The following is a 19,987-nucleotide window of genomic DNA, read 5'->3' on the forward strand; positions in this document are numbered from 1 at the left end:
GTAATGGATATTGAACTCAGGGGCACTCAACCACTCAGCCACATCCCAAGCCCTATTTTGTATTTTATTTACAGACAGGGTCTCACTAAGTTGCATAATGCCTCGCTAAATTGCTGAAGCTGCTGAACTCGTGATCCTCCTGTCTCAGTCTACTGAGCTGCTGGGATTACAGGCATGTGCCACAGCACTACCTGGCAGAAGATTACCATTCTTAAACAAAACTGTGTACCAAAATGTAAAGGGCTGGTGGCTCCAAAGTCAATCAATGTATCTATCTTTATACTATTTATTGAGAGGGAGGTCTCACTATGTTGCCCAGGTGGTTTCAAACTCATGGACTCAAATGATCCTCGCTCGGCTTCCTGAGTAGCTGGCATTACAGGTAGGCATCATCAAACCTACCCTGAGACTCGAATACAAGAGTATTTTTAATAGACTACATTGGGCAAGTCACTCAAAACTCTTGCTAATTGTAAGAACTCAGCATGATCTAAAAAGAAGCAAACAAGCCAAGAAGTTAAGGCACACACCTGTAATCTAGCAACTTGGGAAGCTGAGGCAGGAAGATCTGAAGATTGTGGCCAGCCCCAGCAATATAGTGAAGCCCTAAAGAACTTTGTGAGATTGTGTCTCAGAATAAAAAAATCAAAAGGGCTGGGCACATAGCTCAGTGGTAGAGCACCCCTGAGTTAATCCCCAGTACCACAATCAATCAATCAATAAATCAATACTATTTTATTAAACAAAATGTTGCTATTTACCCTATGCTTCACTTCCATTACCATTTTAACCTCCCTCTACCCCTGGCTCCTATCTTATGTAAGCTGCAATGACTTTAACACATGAGCTTTTAGGGAACATTAAATCTGTCACTAAAGGAACTTCACTGATAACTATAAAAGCAAAGCTAGGCACCATAGAGAAAAGAGTTCAGACACGGATGAATTACAGTTCTGAAGCTTTGCAATCGCAAATGCAGATGGATTACAAGTACACTTCAGCTAGCTTACTGGGATTTATAAATTCTAAAATTAAAGAGTTGGGTCTCCTTAAAAAAAAAAAATACAATCAACTCTTTATACATAGGGATTGCTGCCTCAAAAGATCAAAACTCAAAGAAGCATGTGACTATTAGATGAACATCATGCATACACCAACAAAGCCAATGAAAAAAGGACATATGTCAAATAATAATGTGTGAAAAGGGGCTGGGGTCATGGCCAGAGGTAGAGTGCTCACCTAGCATGCGTGAGGCACTGGGTTCAATCCTTAGCACCATATAAAAATAAAATAAAGATACTTTGTTCACCTATGACTAAAAGATAAATATTAAAAAAATAATAATGTGTGAAAAAAGCTGGGTGTCGTATCACAGACCTGTAATCCCAGCAGCTCAGGAGGATGAGGCAGGAGGATCATAGGAGGATTGTAAGTTCAAAGCCAAACTTAGGGAAGTCCTAAGCAATTTAATGAAACTTTGTCTGTAAATAAAGTATAAAAAAGGGCTGGGGATAAGGCAGGGTAGTTAAGCACCCCTGGATTCAAGCCCCAGAACAAAAAAAAAAAAAAGGAGTTGGAGGGAGCTTTGCCAGTGTCCTTTCATTTTCATTCTATACCTCCATTTTTATTTGTTGTTTTACAGTGCTGAGGATCAAACCCAGGGCCTTGTGCATACTAAGCAAGCACTCTACCACTGAACTACACCCCCAGCCCAACCTCCAATTTGTGGGATCCCACTGTGGTAAAACTCTGACTAGCAAATGAAACTATGAATTCAACTATATTTGTCTTATGCTAAATACTAAGAATATCAAAGATTAATAGGTTTCTTCAGGAAGAATTTTTAACAAGAGCTTCTTTTTTATCTAGTTGTTGATGGAACTTTATTCCATTTATTTGTTTACATATGGTACTGAGAAATGAACCCAGTGCCTCACACATGCTAGGCAAGCGCTCTACCACTTAGCCACAACTCCAGCCCAGGAAGAAATTTTTAGAATTAGAACTGTTAAGTATTTTGAATAGTAAACTGTTAGAAATTTTTTATAAAGATACACTGAGTATAATAGTTCTCTTGATTGTCTACAAATATAAATAAAGTTAGAGAAACAGTAGAAGAGAAAGCACTGGAAGAAAAGATAATATTGGAAAAATGTAGATTGAATTGACTTTATTTTTATAAGGATTTAAGAAAACATGAGCAAATATTGATGTCACATTAAAAAACAAATTAAAGTCTGTACATCATTCAAATTTTAAAAATCAGTCAGCTTGACACTAAAAAAATGTACTAACAGAAGTGTTTCATTTTAGAGCAAGATACTATCAGTGGCACATTACAACTAGACATACAAACATAAAGGAAATGCTAAAATAATGTAAATCTCTGAATCTCAAAGTGATCCAGTAGGTTGGAGGGAGCACCAATTGTCACCAATGTGGGACTGTGACACATTTTATCAGACAAAATAAACTACCACTGGTGATGAAGATAAGTAAATAAATAAACTATCAAGGGGGGGAAAAAAGGAGCCCATGATGCCTGGAATTTTAGAGTAAATGGTTTATTTGGTTCTGTTGTTACATGGGTTTTGTCTGTTTTCTTCTTCAATAGAATAAGAAGATGTGTGAGGGTCCCCAGAATATTTCCCAATTATATCTTACTTGTTAGTACAGATAATTTTATACTGAAGGAGTAATGATTACAACTCCCTGTCATTTAAGCCACTGAAGGTAATATTAAAATGTTTTAACTATAGTAGGCTTTGATTTTTTTTCTAAACTGTAAATCAAGAATAAAGAACTTTTCTGTCTCTTAATTTAAGAAATGTACCTATTTACTTCCTGAAAAAAATTGTTTTCAAGAAGCTACAATATGAAATTCTAATATACCAGGAATCTTGAAAACAATAGTAGATGACCCAATTATAGTCATTTAAATTAAAATATTTAGGAATTCAATCTTAAGGGCTCAAAAATATAATTTTTGATTCCTTATGCACTAAATTTCACCAAGAAATGCAAAATTCTATCTAAAAGTTGGTACTGGTATATTTTAACATTCCTAAAGGAAAAAAAAAAAAAAAGTTCAACACCTACTCAATTATCCTGAAGGAAAATCAGATTAAAAATAGTAGGGCATTTGTACATATCATATGTACGGATGTCTAAACAAACAATTTCAGGGGGTAAATGAATCATATTGAATATTTATAGACTACAATCACTTTCTTTTGAAGATGAAAAAGATTTAGTACCTAGGCATAGAGCCAGAGGTTTCCTAAAAGGAGTAAATACTAAACCTAAAAGGAGTAAATACTAAAACTCTTTGCACTGAAAAGAAATGCAAAAAATTCTTGTACTACAAATCTTTAATTTACAAAAATTACAAGTAGTCCAACTGTTGCCAATTTATAATGATAAAAATTAAAACAAAAACTCTGAACCAATTGTGTAAAATCTCTATTTTAACATTTTTAAATCCAGTTCATTTGTTCCAGTGAGTCAAGTAAGATTTAAACTCAAGGGGGCAGGGGCTGACAAAGGATTTTACCTTTTCTCAGGAGATAATCACAATTTCATTGAAAGAGGGTGAGTGGCCCCTTAGTGACTTGTATGCTTTAATACTTTCAACAAAAAGTCCCAATATTTCCATTTTTTCAAACCTCTGGAATATTATCCAGATATTTAAAATATTGACATCTAAGTTTTACATTAAAGACACCATACTCTGAAAACAGACCTGCTTAAATGTAGTTTGAATAATTGTGGGGTACTTACTGACAGAAGATTTCTTTAGCAAATACTGGTTTCTTATATTTAAAAAATCAGCAAGACAGAATTTTAAAAATCTTAATTTACAATACATTGTAAACTTCAGACAATTGCCACATATATCACAGACCAGCACAGGTAAAAAGCGTTTTCTAAATGTTTATAAGACTTTGTATCTTCCTTTATTTGTTGGTTGGTATGAATTTTGCTGCAATAGAAAATAAAAGATATATAGTCAGAAAAAGAAAAAGATCATTTCCTTTATCAACTCATAAAACTCTATTAGATATTTAAAATAAAAAATATTATTGCACTGAGGTAGAAGAAACTGTTCAATAAACTGATCATTTTTCTTTATTCATCCAAGTACTCCATGACAACTATTTATATATATATATATGATTATTATTTGCAGTACTGGGAATTGAACTGAAGGCCTAAACATGCTAGGCAAGCACTTCACCACCAAGATATATCCCTCTCCCTGCATTTTAAAATTTTACTTTAAGGAAGGGTCTCACTATGTTTTTCAGGCTGAAATCAAACTTGCAATCTTCCTGCCTCAGTCTCCCCAGTAGCTGGGATTACAGGGGTACATGTATAATACTGTGTCTGGCTGACAAGTATGTTTTAAATCAACTTATGGTGATGGCACCTGCAAATATATGGTTCTGTTTTTATCAGTTGTTGGTGAAAATAGTCGAACGCCCTCGATCCCCTAAAAGAACATTCTGTAAGTAGAATTTCAGAAAAGCTCTCAAATCACTGTTTTTTTTTTGTTGTTGTTGTTTTTTTGTTTTTTTGGGTACCATAGGGCTCTTAAGATACATCCCTAGCCCTTTTTATTTATTTTTTTTTTATTTTGAGACAGGGTCTCACTAGGTCACTAAATTGCTGAGGCTTGCTTGGAATTCACTGCATTGGCCTCCTGAACTGCTGGGATTATAGCTGTGCACTACCACACCAGGCTCCTCAAGAGAAAGGCTAAGATTTCCTTTAAAAGTTCCCTTATCTGCTGAGTGAAGTGGCCCATGTCTGTACTCTCAGCAGCTGAGAGTAGGAGGATCCAAGTTCAAAATCAACTCCAGCAACTTAGCAAGTCTCTTATCCCTAAATAAAAAGGGTTGGAAATGTGGCTTAGTGGTTGAGCACCCCTGGGTTCAATCCTTGGTACACACACACACAAAAAAAACTTATTCCAAAATATATGTTGTAGAAAAAATTTAAAAGCTTTAACTGGCACTGAAGATACAAGGATGTATCTGTCTCTTTTGGAAAGCTAATTAGTAAAGGGCTGTCTTCCAAAATCAAATTGTTGCCCAAGTTGAAAAACACTGATAAAACCACATGTTGGCAAAGATGTAGAATAACTGGAATTTTCATACATTGCAGGAAGAAAAGTAAACTGGATTAACTCCTGTAGAGTTATACTACTAAAAAGCTAAAATCTGCCTATCTTATAAACAGCAATTCTGCCCCACAGTATATATGCAAGAAAAAAGCATATTAATGTATACCAAAGAGACATGGAAGTAGGAGTATTTATAGAAGTGTTATTCATAAAAGGCCCAAACTGAAATAATCCCAAAGTCTACTACTATAATAACATGAATTGATATCCTCAAAATAATGTATTTTGTATTATAATAATAATACAAAAGGAGTACTTAGCATATGAATCCACTTAATCTTAAATTCAAACACATACTAAATAAATCTACAATTTAATTTAAAAGTTATAATATAACATTTGAGGGGGATGAATAATAGAAGGGTCATGGGCAAGGCTTCTAGATGCTGATAATGTTCTTTATTTCTTGATTTGGTAATTACATAAAAGTGCCTACTTTGTAAAAATTCATTGAACTATTATGATTTATGTACTTGATTGTATTTGTATTATAGTTTAATAACATATTTACACTTTTGGTACTGGGTACTGAGCACAGGGCCTCAAGAATTTATTATAAAAAATTTATTAAAATAAAACAAGTCCCTGAGAAGAGTTTTTACTCACCAGTCGGATTAGTTCTTCCTTTATGAGCCTGGTGATTTCTGCCTTTGCTTTCTGCACAGCCAGTTCATTAGCACCTAATGATTGAATAGAAAATATATCATTCATATTACTAGAACTACATTGGATATTTATGCAAGTCATGGAGGTTCAGAGGGAAATATAGTAGGTGACTTTTAGGAACACTGTACTGCCTGCCAAGGTAACTGTTCAATGCTGGTAGAAGATCACCCATGTTACATAATGACTGCTTATTATTCTGATTACTTTTAGACTCTCAGATGTGACCAAGGGAGTTCTCAATACATGCAGTATTAATAGTTCTGGTATACTGATTAAAAACAGCAAAGAAAAGCTGATTAGGAATATATCCAGAAAAGAATACAGCTAAGAGGAAATACAACTCCCTTGGTTCATTCATTTAATAAATATTTACAGGACCTTTTTTGTGTCCTGTGAGTCTGCAAATGTGTGAGGAAAATATTCATCTGTATATTATTTTTTGGTACCAAGGATTAACCCCAGGGGCGTTTAATCACTAAGCCATATCCCCAGCCCTTTTTTAGATTTTATTTAGAGATAGGGTCTTGCAGAGTTGATAATGACTCACTAAGTTGCTGAGACTGACTTTGAACTTGTTATCCTCTGGCCTCAACCTCTTCAACCGCTGGGATTACAGGTATGCCCAGATGAACAAAGTCTCAAAGAATAAAAGAGGACTATCCAGGTTGTGGGAATGATAAAAGTATTTTACAAAAGGAACCACATGTGTTATGGTACAGAATTAAGAAAAGCAGGCTTCATTATTGAAGAGTAAGAGAATTGTAGAATCGTCAGAAAAAAGAGCATTAGAGAATACTGTAAGGTACTGTAAGCATGAGGGGGCTGGAGACACTCATCCAGTTACTAATTCCAGAAATGTTTAGCACCCACCATGTATGATATATTATAAGAGATTCATTATACAAAGAACCCATTCATGCCCTTTACAATCTTGCAGACTACTAGAAAAACAAACTTGTAAAGCCATTACAACAGAATGATTAGGAAGCAATTTATCAGAACAACCCCCCCCACTCATTTTTTGTGGTGCTGGGGTTGGAACCAAGTGGTATTCCGCCACTGAGCTACATCACCAGCTCCCCCACTCCCCACTTTTAATAAAGTTGTAGTTGGACACAAACCTTTATTTATTTATTTATTTTTGAGTGAAATTTGAGAGGGGGGGATTTTTTTAATATTTATTTTTTAGTTTTTGGTGGACACAACATTTTTATTTTATTTTTATGTGGTGCTGAGCACCCCGCACATGCCAGGCAAGTGCGCTACCACTTGAGCCACATCCCCAGCCCACCTTTATTTTGTTTGTTTTTATGTGGTGCTGAGGATCAAACCCAGTGCTAGGTGAGTGCTCTACTGCTGAGCCACAACCCCAGCCCCAACCAGCCCTTTTTAAATTATATTTTGAGATAGGGTTTCACTAAGTTGCCCAGGCTGGCCTTAAACTTGTGATCCTCCTGCCTCAGCCTCCTAAGTAGCTGGGATTACAGGTGTGTGCCACTGCTCTTGGCTCCTGGAAAAACTTTAAATTTCACTTCTAAGAAGTTTTCCCAGACTTCTCCAAGTACAGTGCTTTCTCTCAGTGTTCTCACAATACTATATTCACACCACCATGAAAGTACATTTCTGAGGGAGAATGGACAAGATGTTTTTTCTGAGTGGATGTGAATAGTGAACAAGTTTAGATACTAGAAATTGACTAGCAAGTAAGGAAGTTAGAAGCAGTAAGGAAGATACTGAATCCAGGAGGAAGAGAAGGTGTTTTTAGTAAAGCGAGTGGATGAAATTTAATTTTGAAACTGCTGTAGTTGAAGTTATGGGACACACGGCTGGAAATATAAATGAGGTCTAGAAAGCCATCAAAGGTAAGCGGGGTAGGATCTCAAGCCAGGGAACCATACTCAGAGAGTAGCTAAGTATAGGTACAAGGCACAGTGAACATTCACAACAGGAAAAGAGCTGGACCAAAATAGAAGAGAGTCTGAAATGTCAAAGAATAAACAGACAAGTTGCAGAGAGCTACTTCTTTCTTTCTGAAGGAAAGAGTTCATAAGACATGAGATAAATCCCCCCCTCCCCCTTACTAGAAGGGACTAACTTTCTTGAAGGATATGAACAATGGGCCCCAGGAAGAGAACTTCCCTTAGTATTTCCCTACCTGCCTTCCTGCCTGGCCCTAAATTAACCCTACCAACAAACCTCCTCCCATGGCCTGGTCCTGCTCACCAAAAGTAACTAATTCCTCCCATGACCTGGCTCTGCTAAGGACCTATAAAACCCACTGCCATTTTCCCCCTGAAGATGTGTCCCTCGTGTGTCCCTCTGGTGCTGAAAAAAGCATTCATTGCTGGTCCATGAGGTCTCCCTCCATTTTTTCTTTTTGTATTTGCTTTCATTTCTGAGAAAGATGTGGCAACAGTTTAACAAAGAGCAAAGGGCAAAGGGGATGGCTGTAAAGTTATAGCAATATATTTAAGTCCTTCTACCACCACTAAGCACAACATTTTGTTAAATTAAATTTTTTTTTTTTTTTTTTTAGTTTTACATGGACACAATACCTTTATTTTTCTTTAGTTTTATATGGTGCTGAGGATAGAACCCAGTGACTCACACGTGCTCTACAACTGAGCCACAACCCTAGCCCCTACACACATTTTTAAAGATATAAGAAAGGTAGAGTGTTAGAAAGGAAAAGTGGATAAAGGTGAGAGCAGGGTAAAAGCAAGAGCTAAGTCAGACCGAAAATTACAACCAAGGGGCTAGAGTTGTGGCTCAGTGGTAGAGCGCTTGCCTAACATGTGTGAGGTACTGTGTTCAATTCTCAGCACTACATATAAATAACTGAACGAAATAAAGGTCCCTCAACATCTTAAAAAAAAAAAATTACACCCCAAACAAAATTTGGAAGAAAAATAAGTTGCTTGGCATGAGTTGCTGGGAAGCTCATTGTTGGTATTCTTGTGTTATTTTAACAAGAAAAAAATCAGGGATTGGGGTGTGGCTCAGTGGTAGAGCGCTTGCCTAGTATGTGTGGGTACTGGGTTCGATCTTCAGCACCACATAAAAATAAATAAATAAAAATATTGTGTCCATCTACAACTAAAAATATTTTAAGAAGAAAGAGAGAGAGAGAGAGAGAGAGAGAGAGAGAGAGAGAGAGAGAAGGAAAAAGAGAAGAAGGAAGGAAGGAAATCACATGCTCACCTAGATCCAACTGGAAGCATAACTTTCCTACTTTAGCTAGAGCTTGACAATGAGGACATTTAAATTTTTGACTTATGTAACTTCTCTCGGTAATAGGTTGCACATGTTTATAGGCAGCAACGAGAAAGAGGCATTTCCTTTCATTGGTCCTAAAACAACTCTGGTTGCTTTTAAGGGATTCTCCACTAGTAAAAAGAGAGGGTCATACAACAGGCTATATAAATTATACAGGCTGACTTAGGCATGTAAGTCCTTCCTGTTCTCTTTCCTTCTGCCTGGTGGGAGGCCTGGAGCTGTTGAGCCACACAGAGCCTTCAAGGAGTCAGGCAGTGGGGTCCCTCCAATTACAGAACTAAAAACAGATGACACTAGGCTCCTTCCATACTAGCAACACCTGCTTTCATCCTGTTAGCTGAGTTTGCCTGGAGTTTCAAAAACTACATGATCCTTTAAAAAATCTAATTATCTCTAAAAATTCTAAAAGCTTTAGATCAATTTAATTACCGATCCCCAGCTTTTATTCAGCATCATTACGTTTCTAGAATACTCTTTAAGATTTGTTTTCGATGAGGTTACTTTTTTACTGGGAAAAAAAATTGCCTAGATAATCATAAAAATTAGATGTTATTTACTGAGTGTGGCTGACAGTGGAGAGAAGTGACCAGGATCAAACTAGGTGGAAAGAAAAGCAAGCAGAAGCTGTGGGCTGAATACAGTAGTAGGTATTTAACTTTATGGCCACTAATAGCACAGGAGATGTGTTTTCATAAAGTTATATGTAAGTTGAATTATGATAATATAAATAAAACTATATTACACAGGGATAACTATTTTTAATAAATCACACACACAAAAAGATCCCTTTTCAAAGCAAATAATCACTTTTCTGATTTACCTCTTTATTAAAGCAGACATTTAAAAATATGGGTTTTGCTTAATGATTACCATGATATTCAAGCAGAGAATAAAGGTCTGGTTCCATGTGTACCAGATGTTGCACTATCAGATTCCTCTGCATATCATTGTCTCTCCATCCTATACGGCCTAATGAACACAGTAGCCCAAACCTGTCCAGTTCCAAGCACAGAGAGATGTAAGTTTTATTTTCTCTGCTTGAACATCTAGATGCCAGTAATCCCCATTTTACCACTCATTGAGAAAGAATGTCACATGATTTGGAAAATAATGAGCCACTGGCAGACAGAAATTCTTTAAGAATACATGAAATGATGCCATTTTAAAATCTGACTTGGGCTGGGGTTGTGGCTCAGTGGTAGAGTGCTCGCCTCGCATGTGCGAGACCCTGGGTTAGATCCTCAGCACCACATAAAAATAAATAAGTGAAATAAAGGTGTTGTGTCCAACTACAACTAAAAAATAAATATTAAAAAAAAAATCTGACTTCACGGTGGAGCACAACTGTAATACCAGCTACTTCAGAGGCTGAGGCATGAGGATCTCAGAATTGAGGCCAGCCTAGGCAATTTAGTGAGACCCTGACTTAAAATGAAACCTTAAAAAAGGGCTGGGAGGACTGGAGTTGTAGCTCAGCATGCAAACAAACAAACAAAAAAGTATGATCCATTCACAGGAGGGAAAAAAGAAAAAGAAATTAATAATAAAAACTTTAAACTTTTATCAGCTCAAAGAGCTAAAAGAAACCTTCGACAAAGAACACAGCTGGGGCTGGGGCTCATCGGTAGAGTGCTTGCCTAGCATGTGTGAGGCACTAGGTTCGATTCTTAGCACCACAAAAAAATAAATAAAAATAAAGGTCCATCGACAACTAAAGAACAAAAATAAAACACCATTAAAAAATAAAGAAAACTAGGAAAATACTATCTATCAAAACAGCAAATATCATAATGAAGAGCTAGAAAATCATAGGGCTGGCCCGGCAATTAGACAAAAGAAAGAAATTCAAGGGATACAAATAGGAAAAGAGCTCAAACTATCCCTATTTGCCAACAACACAATTCTATATAAGCCCCCCAAAACTCCACCAGCAAGCTATTAGAACTCATAAACGAATTCAGCAAAGTAGCAGGTTATAAAATTAACACCCATAACTCTACTGTACTCCTTCATAAAAATGTTAAATCAGCTGAAAGAAAAACCAGGAAAACTATCCCATTCAAAATTGCCTAGAAAAAAAGAAAATACTTGGGAATCAATCTAACAAAAGAGTTTGTAAAAGCCTTCTACAATGAGAACTACTGAAGACCTTAGAAGATATCCCATGTTCTTGGAAAGGCAGAATTAAGATTGTCAAAATGGCCATGTAAAAATATAAAAGAATTCCTATTAAAATTCCAGTGATGTTCTTCACAGAAATAGAAAAGGCAGTCATGAAATTCATTTGGAAAAATAAGAGGCCCAGAATAGCAAAAGCACTCCTTAGTGAGAAAAGTGAAGCAGGAGGCATCACAATACCAAACCTTAAATTATACTACAGAGCTACAGTAACAAAAACAGCATGGTTGGGCTGGAGATGTGGCTCAGCGGTAGCGTGCTCGCCTGGCATGCGTGCGGCCCGGGTTCGATCCTCAGCACCACATACCAACAAAGATGTTGTGTCCGCCGAGAACTAAGAAATAAATATTAAAAATTCTCTCTCTCTCTCCTCTCTCACTCTCTCTTTAAAAAAAAAAAAAAAAAAAAAAAACACAGCATGGTATTGGCACCAAAACAGATATGAAGACCAATGGAACAGAACAGAAGACACAGAGACAAACCCATAGTATCTCACAACAGACAAAGGCACTACAAACATACATTGGAAAAAAGATAGCCTCTTTAACAAATGGTTCTGGGAAAAATGGAAATCTATATGTTGTAGAATGAAAGTTAACCCCTATCTCTCACCCTGCACAAAACTCAACTCAGAGTAGATCAAGGACCTAGGCATTAGACTAGAGACCCTGTGCCCAGCAGAAGAAATTGTTGGCTTAGGAATCAATTTCCTCAACAAGACTGACTCCTAAAGCACAAGAAGTAAAATCAAGAGTCAATATATGGGATGGTATCAAATTTACAAAGCTTCTTCACAGCAAAGGAAACAATAAAGAACACAAAGAGAGAACTTTAGAATAGGAAAAAAACTTGCCATCTGTAACTCAGATAGAGCATTAATCTCCAGGATATGCAAAGAACTCAAAAAAAAAAAAAAAAAGTAACCCAACAAGTGGGCAAAGGAGCTGAACAGGCACTTCACAGAAGAAGAAGAAATACAAATATATGAAAAAAATGTTCAACTTTTCTAGCAATTAGAGAAATGCAAATTAAAACTGTAACAAGTAACAATAAATGTTGGTGAGGATGTGGGGAAAAACGTTCACTCATACATTGCTGGTGGGACTGCAAATTGGTGCAACTACTCTGGAAAGCAGTATGGAAACTCCTCAGAAAACCTGGAATGGAACCACCACACGAATAGTTACCCACTCCTCAGTATACACCCAAAGGACTTAAAATCAGCGTACTATAGTGACACAGCCACTTCAATGTTTACAGCCACTCAATTCACAATAGTCCTAGGTACCCTACAACAGATGAATGGATAAAGAAAATGTGGTATGGTATATATACACAATGGAATATTACTTAGCCATAAAGAATGAAATTATGGCATTTGCCGGCAAATAGATAGAACTGAAGAATATCAGGCTAATTTTAAAAGAAAGAAAGAATAGGGTTGGGAGTATAGCTCAGTGATAATAATGTACACTTAACATGCACAAGGCTCTGGGTTCAATTCCCAGCACCCAAGAGAGAGAAAGAGAGAAGAAATGGAACCCCCCCACACACAAAAAATCCTGGGGTTGAAAAGTACAACAAATGGACTAAAAACTGCTCATCAGCAGATTTAAGCCAATAGAAGAATCACAAAATTTGAGGATAGGTCAATCAAGATTGAGTCTAGAAGACAGAATTAAAAGGAATGAAGAAAAATGACTAGAATCTAAGAGACCATGGGACACCACCAAATGTACCAACACAGGCATAACTAGTTTCAGAGAAGTGGAAAAGAAGCAGAAAGAACATATAAAGAAATGACGACAAAATTTTGATGAAATCTATACATCTAAACATTTTTTTTTTTAAACCTAGAAGTGCTTCACCACTCTGCTACATTGCCAACTCTGTATTTTGAGACAGAGTTTCCTTAAATTGACTGGCCTTGAACTTGCAATCCTCTGCCTCAGCCTCCCGAATCAACGGGATTACAGGTATGAGCCATCATAACCAGCTTTTATCCCCCCACTCTCAATACTGAGGATTAAATCCAGGGCCTCATACATGCTAGGTAAGTTTTCTACCACTGAGCTACTTCCCCAGCCCTCTCAAAAATCTTTAAAACAAACAAACAAAAAACATAGAGCCAGGTGTGGTGGTACATGGCTTTGATCCCAGCTACTCAGGAGACTAAAGCTGGACTGCAAGTTCCACGCCAGCTTGGGCAACTTAGTGGGATCCTGCCTCAAAATTTAAAATTTAAAAAGGCTGGGGAAGAAACTAGGGGTTAAGTTACCCTGAGTTCAATACTTCATTCCCCACCCCAAATCCAAGTAGAACATGCCCCAAAAAATCAAAGTGTCAAAACATAATGAGAAGCCCAGAACAGCAGCACATGCCTGTGAACCCAGCTACTTGGGAAGCTAAGGCAGGAGAATGGGAAATTCAAGACCAGCCTGGGCAATTTAGCAAGATCCTGTCACAAAATAAAAGGACTGGGAAGGTAGCTCAGTGATAGAGAACCTCTGGGTTCAATCTCCAGTACCACAAAAATAAATCAAAACAAAACACACACAAGAGGGGCTGGGGATGTGGCTCAAGCGGTAGCGCGCTCGCCTGGCATGCATGCAGCCTGGGTTTGATCCTCAGCACCACATACAAAGATGTTGTGTCCGCCAAAAACTAAAAATAAATAAATAAATATTAAAAAATTGAAAAAAAAAAAAAAAAAAAAACACACACACACACACAAGAAAGAATCCTGGAAAAGCAACTCATCACTACAAGGGATCCTCAATAAGATAGACAACTGTCAAAAATCACGAAAGTCAGATGACTGAGAATGATGTACAAAGTGCTAAAAGAAAAAACTCTATATCCAGAATACTATACTTCCAAAATGAAGGTGTAGCTAAACATAATGTTACAAACCTGCATTCCCAGCTATCCAGGAGAATAAAGCAAGAGGACTGGGGAGTTCAAGGCCAGCCTGGGCAATAGAGCATACCCCCTCTCAAAAACAAACCAACCAATTATCAAAACTGAAAGCAGAAAAACTATTTTTACAGGTGAAATTGAGACATTCTCAGTTAAACTAAACAGGAGAGTTCATTACTGGTAGACCTGTCCTAGAAGAAACCTCTAGACTGAAGTGAAAAGACATTAGACAGTAATTTGAATCTACATGAAGAAATAAAGAATACTGGTAAAGGTAATTTCTACACAGGTAAATATAAGTTAGTATTCTTTTTAGTTTGTAGCTTCTCATAATTTTCTGTATGATTTAAAAGACAACTATATAAAATAATAATTATAAATCTTATAAATCTTATTTTGAAGGGACTATAATGGATATATAAAGATGTACTTTGTGACAATAGCAACAAAAAAGCAATGGGACAGAACTACATAGGAGCAAAGTTTTTGTTGCTATGAAAACTAAAATCAGAGATACTGGGTGTGCTTATCATACACAAGGCCAAGTTCAATTCCCAGCATCCAAAACAAAAAGCAACAAAAACTAAATTGGTATTAATCCAATTACACTGTGATATATATTAAGATGTTAACTGTAAACCAGGGTTATCACTACAAAAATAACCAAATAACAACAAATATTCATGTATATTGAGAGAGAGAGAGAAACAACATGGGATACAAATATTCAGAATGCTATGGAAGAAAAATTGCTTGAGCCCAGGAGTTTGAGGCCAGCCTGAGGATGTACTTCAGCGGTAGACACCTAATGCATAAGCCCTGGGTTTGAGCCATAGCATCATACAAAGCACACAAGAAAATGGTTATCTAGCACAAAAGAAGGTAGTAACTAAGATCTTTTGTAATTTAGGCACTTACAGCAATAAATTTCTGAGTATTGCTTTCATTGCATCTTGCTAAGTTTTATGAATGCACTAAATAACCAATGAATTGTTTCTTTCATTTAATTAATTAATTAATTCATTCATTGTGACTCAGGGACTGTACCAAGGGGCTCACACATGCTAGGCAAGTGCTCCACCAGAGATATATCCCTAGCTCTTTTTATTTTGATACAAGATCTAGCTAAGTTGCCCAGACTGTCCTTGAACTTGTGATCTTCTGCCTTAGTCTACAGAGTAGCTGGGATTGTACCCATGTGCCACCATATCTGGCTAGATTGCACATTTTAAAACAGTAAAAATGATAAGTTCTATGTAATTTGAATTTTACCTTAATTTTAAAAGTTGCAATAGTGATTAAAACCTTAAGTAGACATTATTTCAGCTTTAAGCCTTAAATAGCATAAGGCTGTTGATAAATTTTAAAACCAGTTCTAAATGGGGGACATTTAGAACAAATTGGCAATCTGGGCTCTGTACTGAAAACAATGTTGTGATGCAATGAACATGAAGCCAGCACAAATGGTCCACTTATCTAACAATCCAGTTCTTTCTGCTTCTCTTGCACATGAAAAAAAAAAAAAAAAAAAATCCCCCACAAAAAATTTTTAAAGTCTGTTACAAAGATGTTCAGATTAAATAAAATAGATCAGGTTGCAATTGAATAGCCCCCCCCCGCCACGGAGGGGGGGGGGTGGTGTCAAGATGGAAACTGCCAATGGAATGAATTAATTCAGGAATGCTATTAATTGCTCTTAGCTAAAGTATTATTTATATCCTTTAGGGTATGGTATTAATTGTCTATTTGTCATTTTATTAAAGGTATGAATGAACTCAATTGTGTATAACTTCAGAGGCAATACTGGCTTAAACATTAAGTGGACTAACAGAGTTGATTTATTTTCTAACCTAAACTTTGGCTGGAATATTATACCTCTATGAAGAATAAATGGGTCAGTCCTTAAAATACATATTTCTTTTTTGCATGATTTTCAAATGTGAGCCATACACAGATCATTCTTTGTATATTTATAAACTTGTAAAAAAAAAACCCTCAAATAATATATGAAACTATTTTTTTCTTTCAGGTATTCCTTCTTTTCAGTCCTTCCTAGAACTGATCTCACATTCTCTGTGTGTATTACATCTACCTTGATCCAACTCAAGCCTGAAAAAGAACCAATAGTACATACTTTCGATGGCCAAGTAAATTTTCCGCTCTCCTTCCTTGGGTTCTTTGCCAGGAGGGAAGTATGTTCCTCTTATTGTAATTGCAGCTTCAGAATATTCACTAATTCTCTGTAGAGCTTCCTTTGAAGTAACTTTCCACCTAGCCGTCTAAAAGAAGGGTGGAAGGAAAAAAAATCACTTCAAAACAAGGATTTTATAAATCAGGATGCTGACACATATTACATTAGCTAATACATTATCATCAATATTAGGATTATAATACATGTACATATTATAAATTCCTTTGGATCCTAACGTATCTAGAACAGATTTGTAAAAAAATGAATTTCAATTGCTGTCTTCCTCTTCTAGGTAAAAAATAAAGTAGCTATTAAGATGTTCACATGTTTAATTTATTTTGCAATATTGAGGATTGAACCCAGGGACCCTTGACAATGAACTACATTCCCAGCCCTTTTTATTTAATTTTCTTAACTTTAAGACTGAATTGCTAAGGCTGACTTTGAATAACTGTCCTCCTCACTCAGCCTCCCAAACCACTGGGGTTATAGCTGTGAGTTACCAGGCCCAGTTGTTCATGCATTTTAAGGAAGGATTTCTGTTCTTAAAGAAGCAAAGAGTTTCTACTTCACAATATAAAAAAATGTTTAGGGCTGGGGTTGTGGTTCAGTGGTGGAACCTAGCATGCTGAGGCACTGAGTTTGATTCTGAACACTGCATATAAATAAATAAAAGGCCCATCAATAACTTAAAAGAAAATTTAAAAAAATATTTAGACCTATGACTTGCCTGTGGGAAGTCATTGATCTCCAATTCTTCCTCATATCTCTTAAAAGACTCATTTTGTCCACCATCCTGTCTCTCCTCTTCTTGTTTTTCTAAAGGCACATAATTGAGCTTGGCATTGATCTTTTCAGCAAGTTGCTCTGCAATGGTTTTTGCAGACACAGTGGGAGCCAGAATGGTGCCACCTCTGAGGATTGCATTGGTGGCTTGTTGCATCACATCCTGTAGTTAAAGAAGATCTACAGTCAAATCTCAAATGAGGACAGACAAAACCAGAGAACTCACCACAAATTATTCTCCGAAAAGTCATTAATCTGTTTAAATAAAGAAAAATATCATCTTTTGAGGGCTGGGATTATAGCTAAGTGGTCGAATGCTTGCCTACCATGTGAAAGGCCCTGGGTTTGATCCCAGCACTATCCCCCCAACCAAAAAAAAAAAAAAAAACACTTTCTAATTACTGTCCCATTCATATGCTTAATTTAGCACTATATATAACTAATAGTTTAATGTATTTCCCTTATCATTGATGAGAAAACAAAGAAACAGTCAATTTTCTATTACATCTCAGACATTCTGTGGATCATTAACTCTTGAGAGCAGATACAATGCAGTATTTCTAAAAACATTTCCTTTGAATTAGAATCTGTGTACCACTAACATCACTAAGTTTCTCCTTTCCCACTGACCCAAAAAACATTCAATAAATTACAGTAAATGACTTACACAATATCTTCAAAATACTGTTGAAATTAATAAGCCATTCTTTGGGAATGCTATGAAAAATTACTCTTAATTAAAACTTAAATGCTTCCAAGAAAAAGATGCCACATTAAATTTTTTAAGAACATATTTCTCCACAATTTAAATACATGTTAGTTTGAGTCATAACCCAATGCTTACTTATTCAGGGAATATTTGTCAGCCCAAAAAAGACTCAGTCAATAACAGATTAAGAAAGACAAACTGGGCTGGGGATGTGGCTCAAGTGGTAGCGCACTTGCCTGGCATGCGTGCAGCCCGGGTTCGATCCTCAGCACCACATAAAAAACAAAGATGTTGTGTCCGCCGAAAACTAAAAAATAAATATTAAAAATTCTCTCTCTCTTAAAAAAAGAAAGAAAGAACTGCCTTGGATTTGGGGAAGACCAATCAAAATCTAGTACAGGCTGAATATCCCTTATATGAAATGCTTGGGACAAGAAGTATTTCAGATTTCAGAGTTTTATCTGGATTTCAGAATATCCACAGACTTTAAGGTAGACATAGCTAATAGGAAAATTTGATATCCCAAATACTACAAAATCCAAACCTTTTTGGACATTAGGTTGGTGATCAAAAAGTTTCAGATCTTAGAGCATTTTGTTCTTAAAGTGCTAGTGATTTAACTCAGGGCTTTGAGCAATGCTAAGTAAGTGCTTTACCATTGAACATTCTCAACCGTGAATTTTGGATTTTTTAGAACATGCTCATCTGCTCTACAAAAATGATCTATGGCTAACAGGTACTCCAGAAGAGGCATGAAGTCGCTCAGTTAATCAGACTAGCAACATCATCCAAATGCAATTATCAAAGAACCCTGTATTCTCACAAACTCAATTTCTAGGAAAACTTGTTCATTTATGCTCAGCATAATTCCTGAAAAGCATCTAAATCAAAAGTACTGAGACTTGGAACAAATTACTTAATACCTGAGACTCGATGCCCAAATTCTTCTGAGCATTGATTCTAAGAGCCAATCTCTTAGCAATTTCTAATTTCTCAGCATTTCCTGCAGTCGGAGCAGGAACACTAGATGTTCCAGGAGCAGCCATATCCTTTACTCTCTTCTTTGAATTAAACATGCTTTCAATTTGTTCATCAATCTAGACCAAAGAAATACAGGAAGGATTAGTAAAAACTAGATTAGAAATGCCAATTTAATTTCTACAAAATGAGTGAGAAACTGTTCCACCAAAAAGATAAAATCAGACATTTATATATATATATATGTGGGGGGTGAGGGTGTTGCTGGGGGATTGAACCCATGGCCTTGTGCAGCTATTTATTAAAGGGATACATTTCATTTAAATAATCTGTTGTCTATCATGAAAGACAGACATACAGTAAGTAAGCAAGCAAGCAAGAAGAGATACAAGGGCTGGGGATATAGCTCAGTTGGTAAAGTGCTTGCCTCGCATGCATAAGGTCCAGGGTTCAATCCCTAGCACCACCCTCTCCCCCACCCCCAAAAAGAGAGAGAGAGAGAGAGAGAGAGAGAGAGAGATACAATGCTGCATGAACCATTTAATTAGACTTCTAAGCAGTCCAGAAAACATTTAGTCTAGTAAATGAGGAAACGTGCTGCCAATACAAAATAGTCCTTATGATGCAGCTGAGTTATTCCAGGGTTTAGACCTTAAGGACAAATTATAATGCAAAGAGGCTAGAAGAAGTGCTATAACTCATATCCAGAAGACAAGTAAAAATATAGTCAATAATTCTCAGAGTATGTCATGACTTGCTCTGCAGGCAAGGTGTCCAGTCCTAACACCTAAAATGCAATTGGATTTGCTTTAAAAACTGGATAACACAATCAGAAAAAAGGGCTTTATTCTTCCGAATCAATGAAGAAAAGAAATAAAGACTGTTTTCCCCATAAAGGTTTAAGAGCAGTGCTGAAGGCCTCAGCGCTCCAGAACTCACATGAGCCCTCATGCAGTGCACTTTCTTTTCTCTTTGAGACAGGGTCGTTGTCCAGCCTGGGCTACAACTCATGGGCTCAAGTGATCCACATGCCTAGGAGTCCTGAATTGCTGGGACTACAGGCACCAGCCATCATGCTTAGTTATTGTACTTCTTTTAA

The 19,987-nt window shown here is 36.6% G+C and overlaps 1 protein-coding gene across 2 annotated transcripts in view; it reads right to left on the bottom strand.

The window, feature by feature from the left end:
* Positions 1 to 3,446: 3,446 nt before the first annotated feature.
* The window catches only part of Ddx46 (DEAD-box helicase 46), a 61,947-nt gene continuing 45,406 nt past the window's right edge, over positions 3,447 to 19,987 (bottom strand). For both annotated transcript variants that reach the window (XM_077801337.1, XM_077801332.1), the window contains 5 exons: positions 18,834 to 19,007; positions 17,146 to 17,364; positions 16,359 to 16,503; positions 5,792 to 5,865; positions 3,447 to 3,982 (listed from right to left, as the gene is read on the bottom strand). In XM_077801337.1, the coding sequence (XP_077657463.1) occupies positions 3,935 to 3,982; positions 5,792 to 5,865; positions 16,359 to 16,503; positions 17,146 to 17,364; positions 18,834 to 19,007 (660 nt within the window). In that variant the 3' untranslated portion in view covers positions 3,447 to 3,934. The remainder of the gene's footprint in view (positions 3,983 to 5,791; positions 5,866 to 16,358; positions 16,504 to 17,145; positions 17,365 to 18,833; positions 19,008 to 19,987) is intronic.

The sequence above is a fragment of the Urocitellus parryii genome, chromosome 1, assembly GCF_045843805.1.
Source record: "Urocitellus parryii isolate mUroPar1 chromosome 1, mUroPar1.hap1, whole genome shotgun sequence".
Lineage (NCBI taxonomy): Eukaryota > Metazoa > Chordata > Mammalia > Rodentia > Sciuridae > Urocitellus > Urocitellus parryii.